The 23,884-nt window shown below is 39.0% G+C and overlaps 1 protein-coding gene across 1 annotated transcript in view; it reads right to left on the bottom strand.

Annotated features, from left to right (window-relative positions):
* Window positions 1–23,884, bottom strand: part of LOC109436875 (vascular endothelial growth factor receptor kdr-like) — a 315,916-nt gene that overhangs the window by 158,873 nt on the left and 133,159 nt on the right. The window contains exons 5-10 of the mRNA XM_074323230.2: window positions 16,245–16,372; window positions 8,976–9,135; window positions 8,057–8,193; window positions 7,517–7,694; window positions 5,517–5,634; window positions 3,489–3,661 (exon numbers count right to left, since the gene is read on the bottom strand). Of these exons, the coding sequence (XP_074179331.1) occupies window positions 3,489–3,661; window positions 5,517–5,634; window positions 7,517–7,694; window positions 8,057–8,193; window positions 8,976–9,135; window positions 16,245–16,372 (894 nt within the window). The remainder of the gene's footprint in view (window positions 1–3,488; window positions 3,662–5,516; window positions 5,635–7,516; window positions 7,695–8,056; window positions 8,194–8,975; window positions 9,136–16,244; window positions 16,373–23,884) is intronic.

Genomic DNA, 23,884 nt, shown 5'->3' with positions numbered 1-23,884 from the left:
ACCCAGCAATCCCTCTCCTGGGTATCTACCCAAAAAATCTGAAAACATTTAGAGATAAAGACACGTGTGCTCCAATGTTCATTGCAGCTTTGTTTACAGTGGCCAAGACATGGAAACAACTAAAATGTCCTTCGATTGATGAATGGATAAAGAAGTTGTGGTATATATACACAATGGAATATTTGGCAGTAAGAAAAGATGATATAGGAACATTTGTGACAACATGGATGGATCTTGAGAGAGTAATGCTGAGCGAGATAAGTCAGACAGAAAAAGCAGAGAACCATGTGATTTCACTGATATGTGGTATATAAACCAAAAACAACAAAAGAACAAGACAAACAAATGAGAAACAGAAACTCATAGACACAGACAATAGTTTAGTGGTTACCAGAGGGTAAGGGGGGTGGAGGGTGGGAGATGAGGGTAAGGGGGATCAAATATATGGTGATGGAAGGAGAACTGACTCTGGGTGGTGAACACACAATGGGATTTATAGATGATGTAATACAGAATTGTACACTGGAAATCTATGTAATTTTACTAACAATTGTCACCCCAATAAATTAAAAAAAAAAAAAAAAAGACCAAAACCTTAGGAACAGCAGAGCAGCAAGGATCCTGGATCATTGACCAGGGTGGTTCTGTATTATCTTGTTTAAGTCACTGTTATTGTTGTTGTTGTTTTTTTATGAGTCTTCAAATATTTAAGCATATTTAAGAAATTATTGTAATTACTTTGTTATATTAATATTGTTAATTCTTATTGAGGTATAATTGACATATAACATTTTATTAGTTTCAAGTGTACAACACAGTAATTTGATATTTGTATACACTGTGAAATGATCACCACAATAAGTTTAGTCATTGTCATTTGGAGTATCTAAAACAGCAGCCAAACCTAGAACTTAACTAACACAGAAGGTTACGTTAAGTTTTGGCTGCTTTCTAACTTGCTATATGAGACCCTGGATAAGTAACTTCCTCATTCTGGCCCTGAGTTTTTCCCCCATCTTTAAAATGAACAGGATAAGGTGGTATAATCAGATGCTCCTATGCTTTGAACTAGCTGGGTGACCCCTACTTGGGTTATTTGTTCTCTCCTGACCCCTGTTTCCTAGCTTTATATCTGGAGTGATTTTTCCCATTTGGGACGGTAGGCTATTTCTGCTAGGCTGTGCTGCTATGCTGCTTTTCTATTTCTTCTACTAGAGTATATGCAGGTTGAAAAGTGAGAACCCATAGTTATATTTTAATCATGTATCCTGTAGGCCTAGTCCAGGGCTATGCAACCCTGTCTGTATGGGCACTTAAATCAGACTTAACTATCTGAGTCTTTTAGGACCAAAATTTGTACTCCAGATTTCTTTTCAGGTAGGCAGGGGTTAGTGTAGGGAGCTAATACAGAGACTACAGACTTATGCCTCCCCCCAACCCCGTGCCTACAGATCAACTATTTCTTCAGCCATCAGTGGACTGTGAAAGGCAAGTGTGGGCTTCAGTAAGAGGAGAAAACAAAGCCTCATCAGTTCACTCTGTAAGGATGTGGGGAAAGAGATCACAGCTGGTGGCCAGCACCTTTGTTCCCTATCTACCATGGTCAGAGATTTTTTTTTTTGGTCCTGGAAAACTCTGAAATGAGTTTATCTAATAAGGTGGTAGCACTAAGGCATCAGTTGGAATCATAAGAGAAAAAGAAGTCCACATGATTTTGAAAAAACACAACCTACACAGCTTTTAACTAGAGAACCCTTAGGACGGATGGAAAGTGTTAACAGGTTTTTGTTTTTGTTTTTGTTTTTGTTTTTTCTTTCTTTCTTTTTTTTTTCTTTTTTTCTTTTTTTTTTTTTTTTTTGCCCTCTTTCTTTCCTCTTCAGATATTCCAATGGTGAAATCCTGAGGCAAAGAATAGTTTTAGCACAGGGGGAACATAGAGAAAGTGATAATGGTGGGTACAGATGAGGAATTTTGGTCTATGTTTTGGCTTTGGCCATTATTTAGTTGGAATAGACTATAATCTGTGTCTTGACATTTCACTTGATATAGAAACTATTTCTTGGGAACTAGGGTGCCTAAGAAATGCTGCCGAAGAAGTAACGTTCAACAATTTTAACAGAAGACTCTGATAAATGATAAGGAAAAGATGGCAACAAAGGATGAGACTTTCTTCACTTTGTGTTATTTTTATGACAGCCCTATAAGGCAGGTATCATGATACTTACTTTAAAGATGATAAAAGAGAGGATCATAAGGGCAAAGGGAATTGCTAAAGGTCACAAGTCCAGTAAAAGCTTGAATCAGAGAATCTGGGTTTGAGAATAGATTCTAAGCCTAAACTTTCCTTTATTACGTGCCCAACTGACTGCCAGGGTAACAAGTGATAAGCCTTGACTAGGAGACCAGCAGGGATGTCAACAAGCCTCCGAGTGCTTATCCCAGTTCCAGACTGGAAATTATCTAACCATGGCAATCATGGTAGTGGTGGAGATAGTGGTGATAGCTATTTTTAGATTTTCAAATTATCCCACTTGTTTTGATATTGGAAGGCCCGGAGAAATCCAGGGAACTTTCATAGGTAAGCAAGAATGGACAAATAACATAGATAACACAAAGATGCTGTATAACACAAAGATGCTGGATAAGAATCTAGGAAGCTTCTCTCCCCTCCCCCAACCCCTACCTACACCTCTGTAAAGCATTGGTGTGGAGGAAGAAAGGATGGGGAGGCATAGTCCTAGAGCCAAATAAGAACCCACCTGGCTTCGCCTTCTTAGTCTGCTCTATGATGAGCAAAGGCTGAAAAAAGAAATTACCATTCTATCCAAGAATGTCTCTTATTTATCATGGACTCCACCACTTCCCACCTCCTTATCAGAAACCAACATATAGGTGAAAGGTAAGCTAAGCTTCTCATAATGGTTGGAAGCTCTTCTGCTGGAAGACAATGCAGGGACAGAGACTAGAATTGAGCATTGGTTTGGGGGAAGAGACAAGCTAGCTAAGTCACTCTGGCTTTCAAGCTGCTAGATAAAACTGGAGGCAGACAGTGGTGGCTGTGCTCAGAATGTCTGATTATATCATTTTGTTCAGTTTCAAGGGAAATCAGCTGGAGTGGATCTAGGATAAGCCATGGAAGACAATATAATACTCTCCTTCCAGTCCCTTTCATGTACAGAAAAAGGTACTGAGATGGAGTTTTGGCTCTCTTAACCTCAAATTACATTTTCTCAATAAGAAGAGACCAATTTTAAGGTCTCTGGTATCAGAAAATTACAGGAAATGAATTCATCAGAACTCTGAAAATTTTATCAGCATAGAGGGCTAATCAGCAAACTCCTGGTGACCAAAAACCAGCTTCAAAACCCTTGTCTCTGCATACCTGAGGTAGTTCCTATCATATCCCTGCTTTGAATCTTTTTTTTTCCTAACAAAATAGAGACAGGAACCCAGAACAGTCACATGACTCCCGAATCCCCAAAACTCACCATTGACAATCAGTTGTATGGTTAGGTTTTTGTAGAGGCCATGCTTGATGTTGCTCAGGGCAAAAGTGTAGTTCCCAGCATGCTTTACATTCACTTCCAGTATTGTGAGTTTGTACTTAAGAGGATCAGGCTGAATGGTATGGTTTACTGGGAGTGGCTTTCCGTCTTTGAACCTGTGAGGCATGGGGAAAGAATGATTAGTACAGTGCTGACCTCTAGCACATCCAGCTTTCTGGGGCATTTGGGTTAGGCTTCATCATAATCAGCAAGGAAAGGCAAAACATTGGAATCATTTCCATACAATTCCCAGGCTGGAGTACCTTAGAATAGCCACACTGGTAGTTAAAGATTGAATCTTTCTCTTCCTCTTTCCTTAATAGTCAAAACTTTTGGAAAGTGCCCTCAGTTATGCTTTCACTTCTTCACTTTCCATCCATTCCTTAACATTTTAAACTCTGGTTTTCCTCCCTGACACTCTTTCAAAATCATATTCCCCAAGTTCACCAGCAGTGCCTTATTTATGAAAGCCAGTGACCTTCTGTCAGTATTTATAACCCTCAGGTCTTCTGAATTGTTTGACTTAGTGACCAAGTCTTCCTCTCTTAGCCTCTGGGACACTGTTCTAATCATTGTTTCTCTCTCTTCTTCCCTGACTCGTCTTCTATTTCCTTCCCCCTTAAATATGTGCTCCATACAGAGCAAGCACTTAAAATATTTCAGCAGACCAGTGAAATGAGAAAGAGGGCTTTGAATAAGAAATTTTAGGAGTTGCTAGTGAGCTGAATACATGTAGGGTGTTGTGTAAACATCAGTAATTCATAGTAGTAGGATAAGAAAGGCTTATAAACAACCCACCCCCAATATAAATAAATGTTCCCCTGGGTTCCACCTTTGGGCTATTTTCTCTCTATGCACTCTGTCTGGGGGTATTTATCCATTCTCCAGTTTACAGCTTCAACACCTACTTTCAGACCCATACTTCCAAATATTCATTAACCGCCTCTAAATGAGCTCATCATCGTGTTTCTTTCATGCTCCCCTTTTCATCCTGATGAAACTCATGCTGTTAATAGCACCACCAGTCTCATATTCCACCAAACTTGAAAACTGTGAAGCATTTCAGATCCTTGGGTTTTGATTCATATATCTAACTGGATACTGAATCCTGAAGATTCTCCTCTGCAATGTTTCTCTGATCTATCCCTTCTTATATTCCCATTGTCTCCAGATTATGCAGGCCCATATTATGTCTCACATGAACTATTGCTAAAACCCCCTAAACTGGTAGCTATTTCTCCAGTCTTTCTCCTTTCCAAACCACATAAGGCCACATTAATCCTCCTAAAGCTTAGCTTCAAATCTATCACTCCTGACTCCAGAATCTTTGATGGTTCTCTATTACATACCTTAATAAGCAATACAGATAACAACAACAGCAACAATTTATCATTTACTCCTCAGAACAATTCTATAACATAGGACATCATCATCCAGATTTTACAGATAAAGAAACGGAAGTTCAGAGGATTTAAGTAACTTGGTTGGTAACTTGATGAACTGGAACTGGTACACAGGTTTGTCTGGCTCAAAAACCCATATTCTTTCTACCTTATCACTTCTTATCCTAGTATTCAAGGACCTCTATTAAACTGGGTAAGGTCACCTTCCAGACTCCCTCCAAATCTGAGATTGTGGAATTCTACAGTGGTTTGGCTACTTTCCCATCCATACCTCTTCCTCTCTTTTCAGAGTAGAAAACACATTTTTTTCCAAACATATGAGAGATCAAGAAAGGAAAGAGGAAACAAAGAAATCTGTGGAGGAGGAGATAAAGCACTAGTTTCTGAGGCTGTGAGTCTCCTGAAAATAGGGTTAGGGTTAGAGTATATTTCTGAGTCTTCAGTACCGACCCCAGGTTCTGCTACATGACTGACCCTCAGTAAGGGTGTGTTGAAGGGGCAGCTCTTAAGGGTGGGGGTTAAAATACTCTGGGAAACAGAGACACCCAGGAAAGAATGCTCTACTTACCACGTTATATTGGGGCGAGGGAAAGCATCCACCCTTACTCCCATTTTGAACATACTTTGCCCAGCTGTCACCTCATAGATGTGTCTTCTCTTGTAACTCACATTGAGGAAGCCTTTCTCTGGAAGTAGAACAAGGATGGAGTCAGAAAAAGAAGGTATAACTGAATCCCAATTTTGTTCACCCTTTCTATTAGCAGTCACATCCTTCCCAGCCCCAGAGGATCAATCTCAACAGTCATAAGCTGGTGTTTCTCAATGTGGATTGGAGGGAAGCACTGTTGGCATTTTGTACGGGATAATTCTGTGTTGTGCAATACTATTTTAAAATTTGAAGGCTGTTTATAATCCTTGCTCTGTTCAATCATTGCCAGTAGTAACTCCTAGTCATTTTTATAAAGAAAAAATGCCCTCATGCATTTCCAATACTTCCTGTGAGTTGAGAACTACCTAATTAAGCCAATCATGTTGGTCTTATTCCTTGCCAGGTGATTATTTAAACATGGATAGGTAATGTATTCCTGAACAATGAAACAAAAGGGTAAATTAGCTTACGGACTTCTTGGAAAGATTTTTGAAACTCTTAAAAAGAGACACAAGTCATGGGATTTTCACTTTTTCCTGTCTCTAAGACACTATTATTAGCATATGGGGTCTGGGACTGTGGCATGTGGTGACATGAGGGGCACTTTGAAGATTCTGAGAGTGGCAGAGTAAAACAGGGAAAGGAACCTGGCTTCTAGAGGACACTGCTGATCCATTAAGTCTATCAGCACTGGAACTGTAAACCTCAGGACTCCTCGTTGTATGAGATTATTGTCCTTATTTTCAGTCAGTTTTTCTTTTGCTTGAAACAAAAGGCAGCCCAATTGATAGCAGTGGCTATATGGAACCCAGAAGCTGATAGAACTAAGGTAGGTTACCTTACAAACCATACTGTAGAGGGTTGAACTGAGCTTAAATGGTTAAATTTCTTACTACAGAAAACACCCAGAATGTGTGTGTTTGTATTTTTAAGGATTTGTGTGTGGATAGATATTAGTGTTTGTGGCTTAGGGTTCTCATGTATACATGCAAAAATTAGGTATATCTATATAACTGTGCTAGGATGCATATGGATATCAATGTGTGTGAGCATGTGTGAGGATATGTGTATGCATGCATATGTATGTGTATGTGTCTTTGTAAGAAAAGAACTTCACAAACACAAGGTAATCAGATTAAATTGAAGTTCACTTAAGTCTTTCCACTAGGCAATCTATGGTCACACTGATATCAGAAAAACAAGCTAGAAGCACCCTCAAACATTATATTATGATGATGAGTAAAATGATGATGATGATAGATAGATGAGAAAAATGAAGCTCAGGAAGTTATCCAAGGTCATACTGCAAATTGGCAAAGGAGAGAGAAGATTCAAGAATCTAGTCTTTACACAGACCAAAATACTGATGAGCTACTTCACCCCAAGTTCTTAAAACATACAACTATTAACTAGTCAACAAGATGCAAAAGTGTGTGAGTTAAATCACAGTGCTCCCCATGGCAGAGTGAAAGAACAAAAAAGGGACTTCCTGACATTTGCTAGCTTTTCTGATTTCCACACCAAAGCACTGGGACTCTAAGCCTTAGAGACCGTAATACTGGGAGAGAAAATGAAGATATGTCTGCATGATTCCTTATACCGTGTTTCCTCAAAAATGAGACCTAGCCGGACCATCAACTCTAATGCATATTTTGGAGCAAAAATTAATATAAGACCCGGTCTTATATTAAACTAAGACCCGATATTATATCATTATATTATATTGTATTATATTATATTATACCCAGTCTTATATTATATTAAAATAAGACACGGTCTTATATTAATTTTTGCTCCAAAAGATGCATTAAAGCGGTTGGTCTGGCTAGGTCTTATTTTCAGGGAAACATGGTACATAGGGAGACAACAGAAGGCAGGCCAGTCCTCAAGAAAGAATTGGGAAAGAAAGTTTTACATACTGTACACTGTGATGGTGATGTTGGCTTGCAGGGCATTGTTGTTGTCTTCCCTGCAAATGTACAAACCCTTGTCTTCCATAGTTACATTCCAGATGGTCAAGTTGCTATAGCTTTTGTACACAGGGGACCCTTGATACAAGTTCCTTTTCACTTCACAACACCTGGGTATTGTCTTGGACTGTGGGGAGGGAAAGAAAAAAGGAATATAATTTCAATTGATACTATTGCGCACTCTTGGGTACCTAACTTATCACAGCTCTACAGGAAGCTGAAGAAAATCCCTATGAAGAGCTGACATTTTTCCTGCACTTCTATTAAATCACATATATAACTAATGAACCTTGATATGATGCAAAGTGAAATGCCAGTCCCCCAACAAGACTGTCCTCCTTAAATGCAGAAGCTGCTTATTACTCAGTTTTGTTGATCCGCTTAGCACTTTGCCTGGTTCTTGACCCAGAGTAGGAACCGACTGGGAATGGCAGGGAGAGAGGATATGGGCAGATTTGTAAATATTTGGAGTAGGGACAGTGTCCTTACATCTTGCCGATTAAACACCCAGTTCAGTTTGATTCGTCCATTGAACGTGGTCTCTGCAACACACTGCAGGAAAAGGGTGTCTCCCATTAGAAGTCTCTGGTGGTTGTATCTGATGGAGATATTTTCTCTCTTGGTTTCTGGAAAATAGATCATATAGCATGGTGATACTGACAAAGAAGGCAAGGTTAAAAATCTTGATTATGGAGTATATTTTAGAATTCCCAATTCCTCATTCCCTTTCTTAGTTGGGAAATGTAGACTCAAAACCAAAACAGAAGGTTCCATGATTCAGAAACCACTAGATGAGATTTTACATAAACTATATCAAGAAACTTGGTGGTGGTGGCAGGGATTATCTTTCTAGTTCTTAAGGTTTTTCAGTGAAAAGGATTCTAGAATCCTGCTTAGGAAATTTTATAACCAGTTCAATAACCTCTCCATCAGGAAGATTTTCGTTCTACTATCTCAAGCCATTCAGCCCTTCTGTGGCTAACTCTGCCACCTTTCTGAATTCTCTGAGTAACGGGTCTTCCCTGAGTTAGAGGCCCATCTTGACTTCTATACAAAGGCAACATTAACACAGAGCTCCAAGATGTCTATTGTTTAGCCACAATATATGCTATCATTTCATAGTTTTATAAATACTTATAAAAGCTCAGTATTTATTGCTAGACGCTGCCAAACCATTAATTTTATGGGTCAACAAATCAGGCAACTGGAAACAGTCCAAAACTGGGCTTATTTTTTCTTTCTTTTTTTTTTTTTACTGACATACATACAGTTCTTAAAACAAAAGCTTAGAATCCCTGGTTATTAATATGGAAGAGATTGTAGCTGGAGTAAGGTTTATACAAATAGGAAGTGATTCTCAGGAGGAGCAGGATCCCATTTCCTAACCTGAAAGCACAAGATCACGTACCCAAACGCTGTGGGAGATACAATGACCTGTGTGTCTTCCCATTGACTTCAGCAATGCACTGGAGCATGCTGCTGTAGAAGTGGTAGGAGGGTCGGGTCACAGTGAAGCCTTTCCGGGGATCCCAGTTTTGGCTTGCATAGCTGAATGTGGCAGAGTGTAACTGCGGGGCAAGGAAAAGAGGACACAGGAAGACATAAATGTAAAGTTCTCACCAGTCCTCAGTATCATGCCCAAGCGATCTGCTTTGAAGCCATAGGAGAGAAATAGCATGTCCTCCCCCTCTCTGGCCCAAACTGCCTCCGGATTGAGTCTGGGATGGTTAGCCTTTGTTTTCTTCTCAGAGATTAGCACAGCTCTGGGCTCAGAGTAGATACTCAACAAATAATAATTGTACTAGTAAACACTTACACAACACTTGCTATGTATGTGCCAGGCACTGTATTAGCTCATTTAATCTTCACAACAACCCTATGAGGTAGGTATTACTGTTACTCTCATTTTACAGATGAGGTTTATAGGGGATACCTTGCCCAACTGATTGCTTATTATTAGATTAAATATCAAGGCTCAGATTTCTTCTGTTAGAGATGTTTAGAGCCTATACTAAGATTCACTATGGCCTTCTTTTTAAGATACGTGAGAGAACCAGAACTGTCAGGTTCCCAGTTTCTACATCTGGTCATCAGGGCATCTGATATTTACTGATGCTCTGTCACTGTGGGTGGCTCTTTCTGTCTCAGGAAAGGACATGTGAAAAAGACTTTAATGAACTTAGTGGCCTACATAAAGTCCATTTGTAGCTGGTATTTTCATTCATTCAATCAAACATTTAACATGTAATAGTGTCTACTCTGTGCTAGGCCCCAGGGTTCTAGCTGCAAACAGTATAGACTGAATGCTTACTCTCAGCTAGTGCTTTCTAAACAGACCTGGATTGCTAAATCTTCTTTTGGTGAATAAAAAAGTAATACATACCAATTGTGAATATTTTTCAAAAATATTGGAGAAAATAATGAAAAATACTAATGACTTATAACCCAGAAACAGCCACGAGGAACAACAAAACATATTTACTTATAGTCCTTTTGCTATGTAGGTATACATTGTTACATAAATATACTTATACTGTAAATACAATTTATCCTGTTATTTTCCATTTTACATTATATCATTAGCATGTTCTCATATTACTAAAAACTTTTCATAAACATAATTTTAATGGCAGTATAATATTGGTTATTTTATTATTTATTTAACCATTCTTTTATTGTTAAATGTTTGTTATAATAATTTTTGGTTTTGCTATTTACAATAATGTGGCAATGAATATATCTATGTTTAAGTCTTTGCTTATTCACCAGACATGATGCATAATTATTAGGTCAAAGGGTACAAGCATTTTCCAGGCACTTGATGTATTTTGCCAAAGTCCATCACAGCAAGACTATACCAATTAATGTCCACTGGTGTGTGAGAATAGACCCTATATTTTAAGGAGGATCTTTACAAATTGAAGCATGACCAAAAGAGGATGATCAGAACTATGAAGTTTCTGGAAGCCTTGTGCTATAAGGAATACTTTAAGAAACAGAACGTTTTTAGCCTGACAAAAGAGAACATTTGAGGATGGAAAGTGGTAGGTGAGATTGGTGATTGGTTGGGGGTGGGGTAGCTCTTTTCCTAGTATATGAAGAATTCTTACTTGGGAACTTGGGAGAAGAATTAAACTTGAGTATAACTTCAGAGGGTAAAATGATGACCCATGAGTGGAAATGACAATGATGCATATTTTGACTTAATCAGAAGATAGTGACCTCATGAAGGAAGAGCTGGATGACTATTTGTCTGGGATGCTATAAAAAAAATTTTGTATCAGGTAGAAAATTAGACTCCAAGGTCTCTTCCAACACTGAGGTTCTATCTCTTTTTTTTTTTTTTTTTCAGTGTTCATAAATACAGTTTTATTGGAACATGACCACACTGATTCATTTACATATTGTCTATGGCTGCTTCGGGGTTTACAATCGCATAATTGTGACAGAGAACATATGGCCTTCAAAGCATAAAATATTTATTTTCTGATCATTTACAGAAAAAGGTTGCCAATCACTAGTCAAGCCTAAGCATTTGTCTATGTTATCCAAAAGTTTATAAATATAAATTTTGCAGCCACTTAATATTCCATCAACTATGTTTATTGCCAATCAAAATTGAATTTTAAAAATTATATGAAATGTTACTGAAGGCATTATGAAACAGGCATTCATAAATTGCTAGGTTCTATCTCTTTTTGACTCCCAGTTTAGTTCTCTTATTATTACCCAACAGAATCTACTCAGAGACTTCTTATCCTTAACCTCAGAATAAGATCATCATTTTTGTCTAATAAAACAAAACTTAGAGTTGAAAGTTTACCACATTTCTTTTTAGTTTCATGTCTTTTAACTTCTTAATTATTAAATCAAATCAAAATATTTAAAAGCATTTTTCAAAAATCACTTTTCACCAGAATCTTTGTTGGACCCTTTTGAGAAGCCCTTATATCATTACTAATTTCACCATCACCTAAATGTACTTAACTACCAAACACTAGGGTCCTCAGTGAACCTAACAATTAAAAATCAATAGCATGAGATAAGGAAAACACAAATAACATGGGATAATTTTTTAAAAAGAGAGAATGACTGAGAAGGTAACTGAATCCAGTAATAGAGGAGAGTCAAAAAACTTGAGTTTATTGCATGCTTATGCAGAAACTCAGTGTCAGTGGGATACTAAAATATTCCACAATCTGATTGCAAAGCCAAAATGAAAACTCTGTGTCTTAATTGGTTTTCCATTTGATCAACTAAAGCTTCAGTCCTAAGAAAGCACTTCATTCACTTAATTAATGTTGTAGATCAGTGGTTCTCAAGAGGATGGGGGAGGGGGTTTGCTCCCCAGGGGACATTTGGTAAAGGGAGGAATGAGTTGCTAGTGGTATCTAGTGGGTAGAGGCCAGGGATGCTGTTAAACATCCCTCAATGGACAGGATAGCCCACACCCAACAACAAAAAACTATCTGAAACCACATTTCAGTAGTGCCAAGGTTAAAAATCTCTGCTATTAGATTCAAAATCTCTCTGTTCTGCCCTTCCCCTTCCCTTCCATCCTAAATTAGATCTATATTAGACACTTAATTTATCTATATTAGACACAGTTTCTCAGAATAGGACCCTCCTCTTATTATTGTCTCTACCCCTTCCTACTAACCTGCTCTGACATCCCTCTCCCTACTACACAAACATGTGATTTAAGTATGTAGCTGGTATGGGAGCTGCCAATTTCATACAAAGCCTGCCTCTCTGGCCACAGTTATTGGTCAAGAAGTGGGCATAGGATTCTAGGTAGGGCAATTAAACCCTTCCTATATTTTCTAAGTTGATAATTTTCTAATTTGTTGTCAGAGAGGGAATGCCTCTCAGTTCTTCTTTGGCAATGAAGACTTACTGCAGTGTAGACAACCACATCCCCTTTATGAAAGAAGCAGGTCTGTGGTATTTGAGAGAGGAGCTGTTACTGAACACATGCCTCTGAGGCTTAGCCATACTCTTCCTTTTGAAATACACTTTCGATTTTACCTAAGGCAATTCTAGTATGTTGGATTTGGTTGGATTTCTATAACTTTCAACCAATAATACTAGCTATCCCTTCATATTTTCATCTCTATTTGTGTTCTTTTCCCAATTATCTACCTATGGTGTTTCTGCTTATTTATCAGGACCCAGTTGTCACTAGCTCACCCCCTCACTTAAGACTGCCTTAGGCAAGTAGTCTCTTCCTCCTCTGCACTCCTATTGTGTCTGGTACATACAGGCATCTAATAGGGCATTTGTTCAAACAAATTACTAAGGCCAGTATGAAATCTTCTCCCAACACACACACACACACACACACACACACACACACACACATACACACACTAATACCACACTACTTGGTAGGCAATAATTGAACCCTGAGAACATCAAATGTGGATATTAAATGAGATCATGCAAGTAAAGCTCTCAGCGGAGTGTCTGGCACTGGTAAGGGCCTATAGTGGGTTGAATAGTGATTCCCCCCAAAAGACATATCTACTCGGACTTGTGAATGAGATGTTATTTCTGTAAAAGGTTGTATCTGTAAAAGGAATCTTTGTAGATATAACTAACTTAAGGATCGTGAGATGAGATCATCCTGGATTAGGCTGGGCCCTAAATCCCATGATATATGTCCTTATAAGAGACAGAAGAAGAGAAAACACACAGAGAGACAGAGGGAGGAAACCATGTAAAGACAGAGACATAGGTCAGTGTTATGCAGCCCCAAGCCAAGGAATGTGTGGAGCCACCAGATGCTGGAAACGGCAAAGAAGGATTCTCTCCTAGAGGCTTTAGGGGAAGCATGTCCCTGCCAACACCTTGATTTCAGACTTCTGGCCTCCAGACTCATGAGAGAATATATTTCTGTAGTTTTAAGCCATTCAGTTTATGGTAACTCATTATGGTAATTTGCTTTTACTATATTTGGGCAGTGCTTGGCACAAAGTAGTAAGTGGTACTTGTGTTGGACTGAAGCAAATTATATTGAATTTGACCTCAGGATGAGTTGTGTTTTTCTTCTTCATGAATTTGGCTTTAGTTACTGTTAGTATTGGGTAAATTCCCTTGAATACACTGTTGGCTCTCTTTTAACTAAAGCTCACTTCTGCTGAAGCAACACGTTAGAAAAAGGGGCACTCTTCTCTCTCCTCCACCTTCTGAGTATCACTGAAATCCAGTGATGCGACTGACAAGGCAAGAAGGAGAAAGCAAACACTTATGTGGGTCTTGTGTGACAGAGCAGGAAGTAGACATACACAACCAAGAAGTGAAATTTCAGTCCTAATGATCGTCATTATACAGTACTTTTAGTTGTACAGCCTATTGCATTTTACAAGGTATATCCACATTCAGTCCCCTACCTGGCTAAAGATCATTATCCAACCTGCATACCGTGCTTCCCTGAAAATAAGACCTAGCCAGACAATCAGCTCTAATGCATCTTTTGGAGCAAAAATTACCTGGTCTTATTTTACTATAAGACCGGTATAATGTAATATAATATAATATAATATAATATAATATAATATAATATAATATAATATAATATAATATAATATAATATAATATAATATAATATAACATAATACCGGGTGTTATATTAATTTTTGCTCCAAAAGACACATTAGAGCTGATTGTCTGGCTAAGTCTTATTTTCGGGGAAACACACTATTTACAGTGTGATTAAAAAAAACAACTCTCCTATACCTTCTTCAGGGGCATCCCTTTTATCCACCTCTCAGATCACAGTAGCCAAGCTTCAGGCTGAAACTCGTGTCTAAGGGTTGATGTAGGGTCTTCAGCCTATAGCTCTCTTTAAATGGCAGCAGTTAAGATGAATTTTTTTATTCAAAATACAGTGAGATAATAAAGAAGTTAACATGAACTGTGGAAAATGTCAGTCGATTATAAAAGAATGTGGAATGTTATGGGATGGTGTTTTGAATCTCCTTTGAGTGGAAGGGGGTTTTCTGGCTACCATGAGATTGCCTACTCTAATTAAATCTTAGGTAGAACAGCAGCTAAGGCCTTAGAGAAAAGCAAATCCTGGTTATATCTCTACTCCCATACCCAGGGACATCCTCTGGAGGTAAATTGGCTGACTAGTGAGGTTTAATTTTAGAAAAGGATGTCTGAAATTAGCCAGTTCAGTCCCTTCCCCACCTAGTGTTTCCTTTTGGCAGAAGAAAGAGACACAGTGACTCCAAGTCCCACCGGAGGCTAGCCTGGAGAGGAGGAAAAGGAGTCCTGGTGGGTGGATCAGGCCACCTTCCCTACATAGTAGGTAGAGGAAGGATGAGGTGGCCAGCCAAGCACATAAACTCTATTACAGACTGCATCCTCCCTGATCCACCTATCCCCACGCACCACTGCTTCTTTTTGGACCAAGTCGCAAAGACAAGGAGCACCTTCCTTTTTCCTTTAGAAGAGTTGATAGAATGTCCCAGGGAAGAGTGGGAGCTGGTGGCTCAGTAGAGAGAGGACTTCAGCATGGCTCTGAGGACTGCTTCACTGAGCATATAAAGGACTTTCTAATAACCTTAGGGGCAGACAGCCTTGGGAAGAGGAGGGCTTACCAAAAAGGATAGTGTGGCCTTCATGGAGTAGCTAGCAGATTCCAGGGTCTGGTGGAACTTGTTAGAGCTTATATTCTCCTGCCAAGTGGGCTTATGCATCTTCCTATGCCACATCAGCTGCTGCTACCAGACAATTTCCTGGCTGACCCACCTCTTAGCTGTCACAGCTGTACTGACAAAAGGCACTGGGGAAAGTGCCAACACTCCCTCTATAGAAGCAGAATAAGAGGATCTTTGCCTGCTGCTGTGGAAGGTTCACAACTTTTCCCTAACAAGAAAATGAGAAAGGGCTTGGGAGCAAAGGAACAGCGCAGCCAGGAGAGGAACAGAGGTAGCCTGTCACTCTGAAGGAGGCCATGAACACTGGAAAGGGAATCAGAATACCTGGGTTTTACTTTTGACTCTTACCTTTATGAAATATAGACCATAAGCAAGTTCTTCCTTTTCTCTAAGCCTAAGATCCCTCATATGTAAAATAGAAATAATAAAGCCAGTTTTATCCACTTTACAGAGCAGTTACATGTGCATTTCAAAGGAGATGATATACATGAATCAATTTTAAAATTTGTAGTAATGTTATACAACTATGGATGCTGAGGGCTTTGGTAGCTGTGAAGTGATCTACAAGGGACATATGTTTCTACGTTTATCACCAAGATTGATTTAACTAATCAAGCTAGATAGGTGGGTTTCCACTCCCTCTCCTCTTCTCCTTATACGTATTTCTGAAAACTATCCATCATTTTCACTCTATTTAATAAAAACAAACAATCTGGCCCCAGATCTCTGGACATGGATATTTAAATGTCATCCACATTGGTCCTTACAGGACATCTAAGCATCTAAGCATCCATCTCCTTTCCCCCTACTTTGTACAACCCTCTTGTGGTGACACTGGTCCAAGGCAAAATGGTAGTATGTCTGCTTCTATGTGCTGCTTCAAAGAAGCAAACACAACATAGCTGGAGCAAGTACCAAAAATGAGACTGAAATACTGTCCGCTACTCTCTGTATTTCATACTCTAAATAGCAGCAAGTCCTCTATCTGAGATCCCGATAATGCAACTTACCAACTGAAGCTTGACATTGACATCAGGAGAAGTGACCCGACATGGCACAACCACCTCTTGGGTTCCAGTAAACACAGTGATCACCAGTGGCATATCGCTGTAGGTCTGCACAAAGATCTGCTTGTCATCTGCCGGGGTGAGAAATTAGACCAGGGTTGGTATTGTCATCAGGTTAGAGTCCCTAGTTTTTATACGACCCTTAGAGATTATTATATTTATTTCTCTACTATAAGAAACTAAGGTTCAGAGAAGGAAAAGGACTCAACAAGGGAATCAACCAGGACTTGAACACAGGTCTCCTTACTCCCAGGCCAGGGATTTTTTTTCACAAGGGCCAGGAAAGTACACAAGTCTGTTCATAAAGGTAAGAGAAATCAATTCTGTTAGTTCAACCTCACTAGGCCACATGGTACAAGTCAAATCTCTCATCCACATCATGGTGTTTCTGACACACATCAAACTTTCCATCATCTAAACTCCCTACTGCTTTTCCATATAAACTGCTTTAAAACATATGGGTTCCCTGCACATAATGATTATGTCACAACCATTTGAGCTAATATCTATAGTGATTAATAAATTAGGCATATTATAATTGTATACCAATGATGATCATTTATTTCAGTACCAGCTCCCCATACACATGAAAATCAAATTACTACTGTCCTTTTATAAATGAAAATGCATTTGAATGACCACAAGCATGCTCAGCTTGCATCTACTTTGTCTTCTTACAAGAGATCTTGGACCCAATCAATAAATTTATAATAGGCACTTGCAGTGTAAGCACTTCTCACATTATAAGTAAGCAGAATGTCAATCAGAGAATTGAGAATACTTAGAGAAAGTGAGCTTTTAGTTGTGTATCTTTGAAAATAATCTTGGTTGCTATATATTCCTGCTTCCTCGGTTTTCCCTCTTCAACGGAACCTAATATTAGTCCTTATTCTGTACTTTGTCACTCCTCAACATGTCCTTGCTAGTACTTCTTAAACACTAAATACTGCACAAGACAGCTTACAAATTCTCCTGTTAGCTCCAATTTCTCTTTTTCTCTAATGTACGTTCATGCCTCAACTGTCCATTTTTTTTCTCTACAAGCTCTCTTCTTCAGTAATCACAGCTCCTTCTGTGGCTTCAGTTAGAGATCATATTTATGACTTTATTTATACTCCAGCAATTCTCCTGCAAAACGTCCAGCCATTTGTCTATCTGCAGTCAAGAGATGTCTCTTGAGCTGAGCTACAACCACTTGACCTTCCGTGATATAATCTAAAACATATCATGTTCCTTCCAAAAACTCCTTTAATTTCCCATCTCTTTTAATGGCATCAGAAATCTCTCACTTACATAGGCTACAAGTCTGAAATTGATTTTGCTTCCTCTCCATAACACTAACATTTATTTTTGGATTTACCTATTTGTTAGATTATGCTGCTAAAATATAGGTATGACTCAATCAGTCAATATTTGAATTTAAGGAAAGTGGATGGGGAAGTAATAAGAGGGAGAAAATTATGGGATATCTCAGGGAGAACTGAAGAGTAAAAAGGTCCATAATTAGAGGCAGAATAGATGCAAAAAGGAGCAGGTGATGACTACTAGAGTAGAGTGGGAGTAAAAAAACACCAAACTGTGCTCAAGAGAACTGTGTTCAAGTAATAATAACAGCAATGGCCACTGTAAAACAAAATTGCTGTTATGTAACAGTGTTAGGCAAGTTACATCTATCCTCTTCATTAAGCATCATAACAATTCAGAGTGATAGGTAATATTATCCTCAATTTAAAGATGAGAAAACTGAGGGTCAGCAATTATATAAATCACAGAGATAGAGTTAGGAGAGCCAAGACTTGTGGTATCTATGCTAATAAGCTCCATCCATCTCTGGAACCTTCAGAGAGGTCCTAGCATCAGCTTTACAAAGCCATATCCAAGAATCAAAGGGTTTTGAGAAGCAGCTGAAGAAGTAAATCACTCAAATAAACTCTTGTCTTATAACTGATCATATCAGCTAAAGAAATTTCAGCAACCACAAGGAGATAGTGCCTATTTATCCAGAGAACATGGCAAAGAATGTGTATAATGCATCCTTACAGTGGTGCACATGGGCAAATCACAACCAAGTATCTGGTCTTAGCAATATTTTTCAGGATATGTATCCACAGGCAAGGGCAACAAAACTAAACAAAAACATCAAACCAAAAATCTTTTGCACAGTGAAGCAAACAATCAACAAAATAAAAAGACAACTTACTGAATGGGATACTTGCAACTGATATATCCAAATAGGGGTTACTATGCAAAATATAAAGAACTCATAAAACTCATCATCAAAAACACAAACAATCCGATTAAAAAATGAGTAGAGGACCTGAACAGACATTTCTCCAAAGACATAGAGATGGCCAACAGATATATGGAAGGTGCTCAACATTACTAATCATAGAAAAATGCAAATCATAATCACAGTTAGATATCACATCACACTTGTCAAAACAGCCATTATCAAAAAGACAACAAATAACAAGTGTTGGTAAGGATGTGGAGAAAAGGGAATTCTCATGCACTGTTGGTAACTTGGTGTAGCTGCTGTGGAAAACAGTATGGAGGTTCCTCAAAAAAATTAAAAATAGAACTACCATGTGTATCAGCAATTCTACTTCTGGATATATTTATTCTGAAGAGAACCAGAATGCTAATTTGAAAAGATATATACACTCTTATGTTTATTGCAGCATTATTTACAACTGCTAAGATATGGAATCAACCTAGGTGTGCATCAATAGATGAATGGATAAACTATATATATATATATATATATATATATATATATATATATATATATATATATATATATATATATATATATATATACAATGGTTAAAAAAGGAATGAAATCTTGCCATTTGTGAAAATATGGGTGGGCCTAGAAGGTATGATGCGAAGTGTAATAAATCACACAGAGAAAGACAAATACCGTATGATTTTACTTAATCTAAGAAAACAAAACAAATGAACAAATAAAACAAAATGGAAACAGACTAATAGATACAAATAAACTGAAGATTGCCAGAGGGGAGGAGGATGGGGAGATACATGGAAATGGTGAAGGGAAATTAGAGGTACAAACCGCCAGTTATTTAAAAAAAAGTCACAGGGATGTAATGTACAGCATAGGGAAAATACTCAATATTATCATAATAACTTTGCATCATGACAGGTGGTTACTAGATTTATTGTGATTACATCGTAAGAAATATAAATGTTGAATCACTATGTATTTTTACCTGAAACTAATATTTTATGTCAACTATAATTTAATTTAATTTAAAAATCACAGAAGTACTTACTTTTATCTAAAGTGATCTTTCTGTTCCTGCAGTCCAATATCTAATAGCCAAAAGTAAAACAAAGAGACACTTGGACTCTTTCCAAACTATCCTAAGAAAATGACTTAGGAGAATCAAAGCAGGAGATGAAAGAAATCTGGGCTTAGACTCATTACTGGCTAGAGTCTTCATAAAATTTGACTTTCTGTAGTGATCTCAAGCCCTCTACCCTCTCACTTTAGTTTCAATACCCAGGGACTGGGAGCCACATCTCCTCACTTTTGCAAATGGCCTAATGGAGGGGGTTCTTGGTTAACCAAAGCGAACTTGGAAGCTTGGATGAGATTTCTAAAACCCCTCAGCTCTAACATTTTGCTTTATCTATGAGTCTACTGTGGGGAATCTTTGATAGATCCTTGTTGAATTAAACTATAAATCAGCTTTCCTAGTTGATCAGCTTCTATGAGAGCAACTTGTATGGAGTTGGGTGGTGCTGGCCAGAAAAAGGGTGGGATCCCTCAAAAAACTCTGCAATTGGTAACCCCAGACAATAGGTCCCACATGAAGTAGGGACAGTCTACCCTAACAGCTCATGTTTTCAAGATGCAGAAAAATATATGGGGGGGGGGGGGAGACAAGGAGACCAGAGAATCCACAGTTACAGTCAGCATAAAGAACAGTTGCTCTCAGTATAAGACATGGCCAACTACTGCCACAATTACTATCAGCACCTACTACAGTTTATGGCACATGGCAGACAATAAATATTTGTTGAGTGAGTGAAAATTACTACTGATATAAGGTTGTAGGACGTATTACAACAAACAGTGCCAGTAGTAGAGGTATTTCCAAATGAGTAAATTGAGGTGCCTAAAAGATAAATGATATTCCTTTCATATAGGAACAAGGCAAAAGTATAGATATTCAAATTAAGGGCCCAAAGAAGTAGACTGGCGGCCTAGTTAGACTTCAGTATTTTACCATCAAGGAGACTTGGAACCACAATACTCTCTCCAGCTCCAGTACCTTACTTATGGAAGTTGGGGAGCTGAGTCCCTAAGGTCCTCACTTGCAAACTTTGACTTCACATTTTATAAATCAATTTTCCCATCACTCTTCAGGCTCCCAATTCTAGTATATTTTCTTATTAATTGCTCCTGTGCCTTAATCTCCAAACTGGGAAAATTAATATCTACTCATAGAGTCACAGTGAGAATTAAATAAGATAACATACTCATATATGCAGGTACTTGGCCTATACTGGGTGCTCAATTAATTATTTTTCTTCCTTCTGATTTTTTCATAGCAATACTGTACAAAGGAGAAATTTTTAAAAATGGATATGAACCCATACAACCGTTTGGTCACATTAAATATTGAAAGATTCTCATTTGCTTTCTCTCATGATAAAAATTTCAGAACCTACTTCTGAGACATAGGGATGCTCTGCTCATCAAACCTGTCTCCCTCATACCGCAATCCATTCCTTTCTACTCCATTCCACCTCTGTTCTCTTTGCTTGTTTGTTAAAACCCCAAAGTCCCACCTTCATCTCACCCCAAATCATAAATCCATTCATAATTTGAGAATGCAGGAGTGACGCCATAAAAATGGCAGCAGCAAGGTGGTCTTCTTGAGTTCTTCTCTGGAACATACAACAAATTGAATATCTATAACCCATCAAAGGACACTCTGCTCATCACACATAACAGCAAAGAGACTCCTACAAGGATTACTTGAAGGTGGGCAAACTGGACGAACAGGGGAAGAGGGAAGGGAGCCAAGTGGAGACGTGGCCGCATCAGCAGCAGACACAGGACATCCAAGGACAGAACAGAGATCACAAGAGACAGGAGGCAGGCTCTTTCCCTGCATCCCACAGCTGATCTCTCCTGCCCAGAGAGCAGCGTATCCAGCATTTGAGGCAGTAACCTCAGCTGAGACGTCCAGCTGGGCCCTAGGTTGGACAAAGGACTTAAACACCACACCTGGGCCCCTGCCCCCACTCTCCCAATCCTACCCCCATCCTTCCAGAGACACAAGCTGGCCCCTGAACAGAGGAGTAGTGTCACATTACAGAGGAGCCATAACACTCAGGATCTAGGAAGACCCGGCTTACAGCTCTGACCCAGGGAAGAGGCTGGGAAGAGTGTGACACTGCTGGGCTGGGAGAGAGAAGACTCCTCCATTCCCAGCCCCCACCTTTTCTGGCCTGCCTAGAGAAGGGCAATTACAACTGCGGAAACACTCCCAGGGGTCAGCAGCAGGCAGCAGACACAGCTCTGGGCTTTCAGCAGCTCAGAAACCTCCCACCCTCCACACACACACACACACACACACACACACACACACACACACACACACAAGGAAGAAGTGCCCTAAGACTCAGGAGACATGGGCACAGGGCTGGCTGTGTTACTCTCAGTGCGCGTATTTGCAGGCAAGAGCAGAAACTGCACTGACATTGTAAAACCTACAATCTAGTCCCCATACCCTCACTCATCTAGAACTGCAGTCCCAAGGTCACTCTGGGCACCAGGTGGCTAGCTCTGCCTGCACAAGATGCAGAGGACTCTTTGGTATAGCACAGGACAACCTGGAGATTACTTGGTGGGCTTAAGCCAAGACTGGCACTGCTTTTTTGTTTTGTTTTTGTATTTTTGATATTTTTGCCTGTGTTAAGTATTGGTTATCAGTTGTTTTTACATATGAGTGTATTTGGTTTTTTCTTTGTTGTTGTTGTGCTTGGTGATTTGCTTTGTTCTGAAAGTGCCCTACACCAGGGCCCAGCTCAAGAGGCACAAAATTCAACACACCTAGAGGCCAACTGAAGACCAAACCAGAGTATTACTGGGTTTGACCTACAAGTGACACACCCACAGGGTATTCTCTACAGGCACAAGAGCCCATAGGGGCCAAACCTCATTTGAGTGGTCAACCCTCATGCAGCAGAACATCCACTGTGGCCAGAGCGAAATCTCACAACTAGTCAGCCTAGGAGTCAATCCGACCTACTCACAAGCCAATAGCAATTAAAGACCAATTTTAACAGGACAATGTACACGACACAAGGGTCACCTTTGGAGAACACGCACATGAGAATAGGAGAATGGTGAAAGTCAAATATAAAGGACACTTACTACATAAGATAACCCAGCAAAAACCAAGAAACCTAGGGGATCTACCTAATACACTGAAGCAAACACAGAGAGTCAGCCAGAATGGGGAAACAAAGAAACATGTTCCAAATAAAAGAACAGAAGAAACCTCCAGAATTGGCACCAAAAGAAATAGAGGTTATCAACCTATCAGAGACAGAGCTCAGAACGATGATGATAAGGACGTTTAAGGAGCTTAGTGACAACGTAAAGAAGGATAGAGAAATCATAAAGAAAAAACATTTAGAACTAAAGAATGCAGTACCTGAAATAAAGAACACACATGAAGGAATTAACAGCAGGTTAAATGAAGCAGATGATCAAGTCAGAGACTTAGAAGATAAGTTAGCAGAGATCACCCAAACAGAACAACGGAAAGAAAAAAGAATTTTAAAAAATGAAGATGGTTTAAGAGACCTCTGGGATAACATCAAGTGCAACAACATGCGCATCACAGGAATACCAGAAGGTGAAGAGAGGAAGCAAGGGATTGAGAATATATTTGAAGTAATAATGTCCAAAAACTTCCCTAACCTGGTGAAGGAAACCAACATACAAGCCCAGGAAGTACAGAGAGTTCCAACCAGGATAAACCCAAACAGGTCCACACCAAGACACGTTGCAGTTAAAATGGCAAAGTTTAAAGATAAAGAGAGAATCCTAAAAGCAGCAAGAGAAAGACAGCAGGTTACATACAAGGGAACTTCTATAAGACTATCAAATGACTTTTCTACAGAAACATTGCAGGCCAGGAGGGAGTGGCAGGAGATACTCAAAGTGATGGAAAACAAAGGCCTACAACCTAGATTGCTTCATCCAGCAAGGCTATCATTTAAAATTGAAGGAGAGATAAAGAGCTTCCCAGAAAAGAATAAGCAAAAGGAATTTATTACCACCAAGCCAGCATTGCAGGAAATATTAAAAGGGCTTCTGTAAACAGAAGAAAGATGAAAACAATCTAACTACAAATTAAAAAATGGCAATAACTATGTACCTCTCAATAATCACTTTAAATGTAAATGGCTTAAATGCTCCAATCAAAAGACATAGGGTGGCTGAGTGGATAAGAAACCAAGACCCTTGCATATACTGTATACAAGAGACTCACCACAGATCAAAAGACACACACAGGCTGAAAGTGAAGGGTTGG

The sequence above is a fragment of the Rhinolophus sinicus genome, chromosome 18, assembly GCF_057876585.1.
Source record: "Rhinolophus sinicus isolate RSI-liver-muscle chromosome 18, RSI-T2T, whole genome shotgun sequence".
Classification (NCBI taxonomy): domain Eukaryota; kingdom Metazoa; phylum Chordata; class Mammalia; order Chiroptera; family Rhinolophidae; genus Rhinolophus; species Rhinolophus sinicus.
The sequence above is the reverse complement of the archived record's forward strand: the minus strand, read 5'-3'. Positions and strand labels throughout refer to the sequence as shown.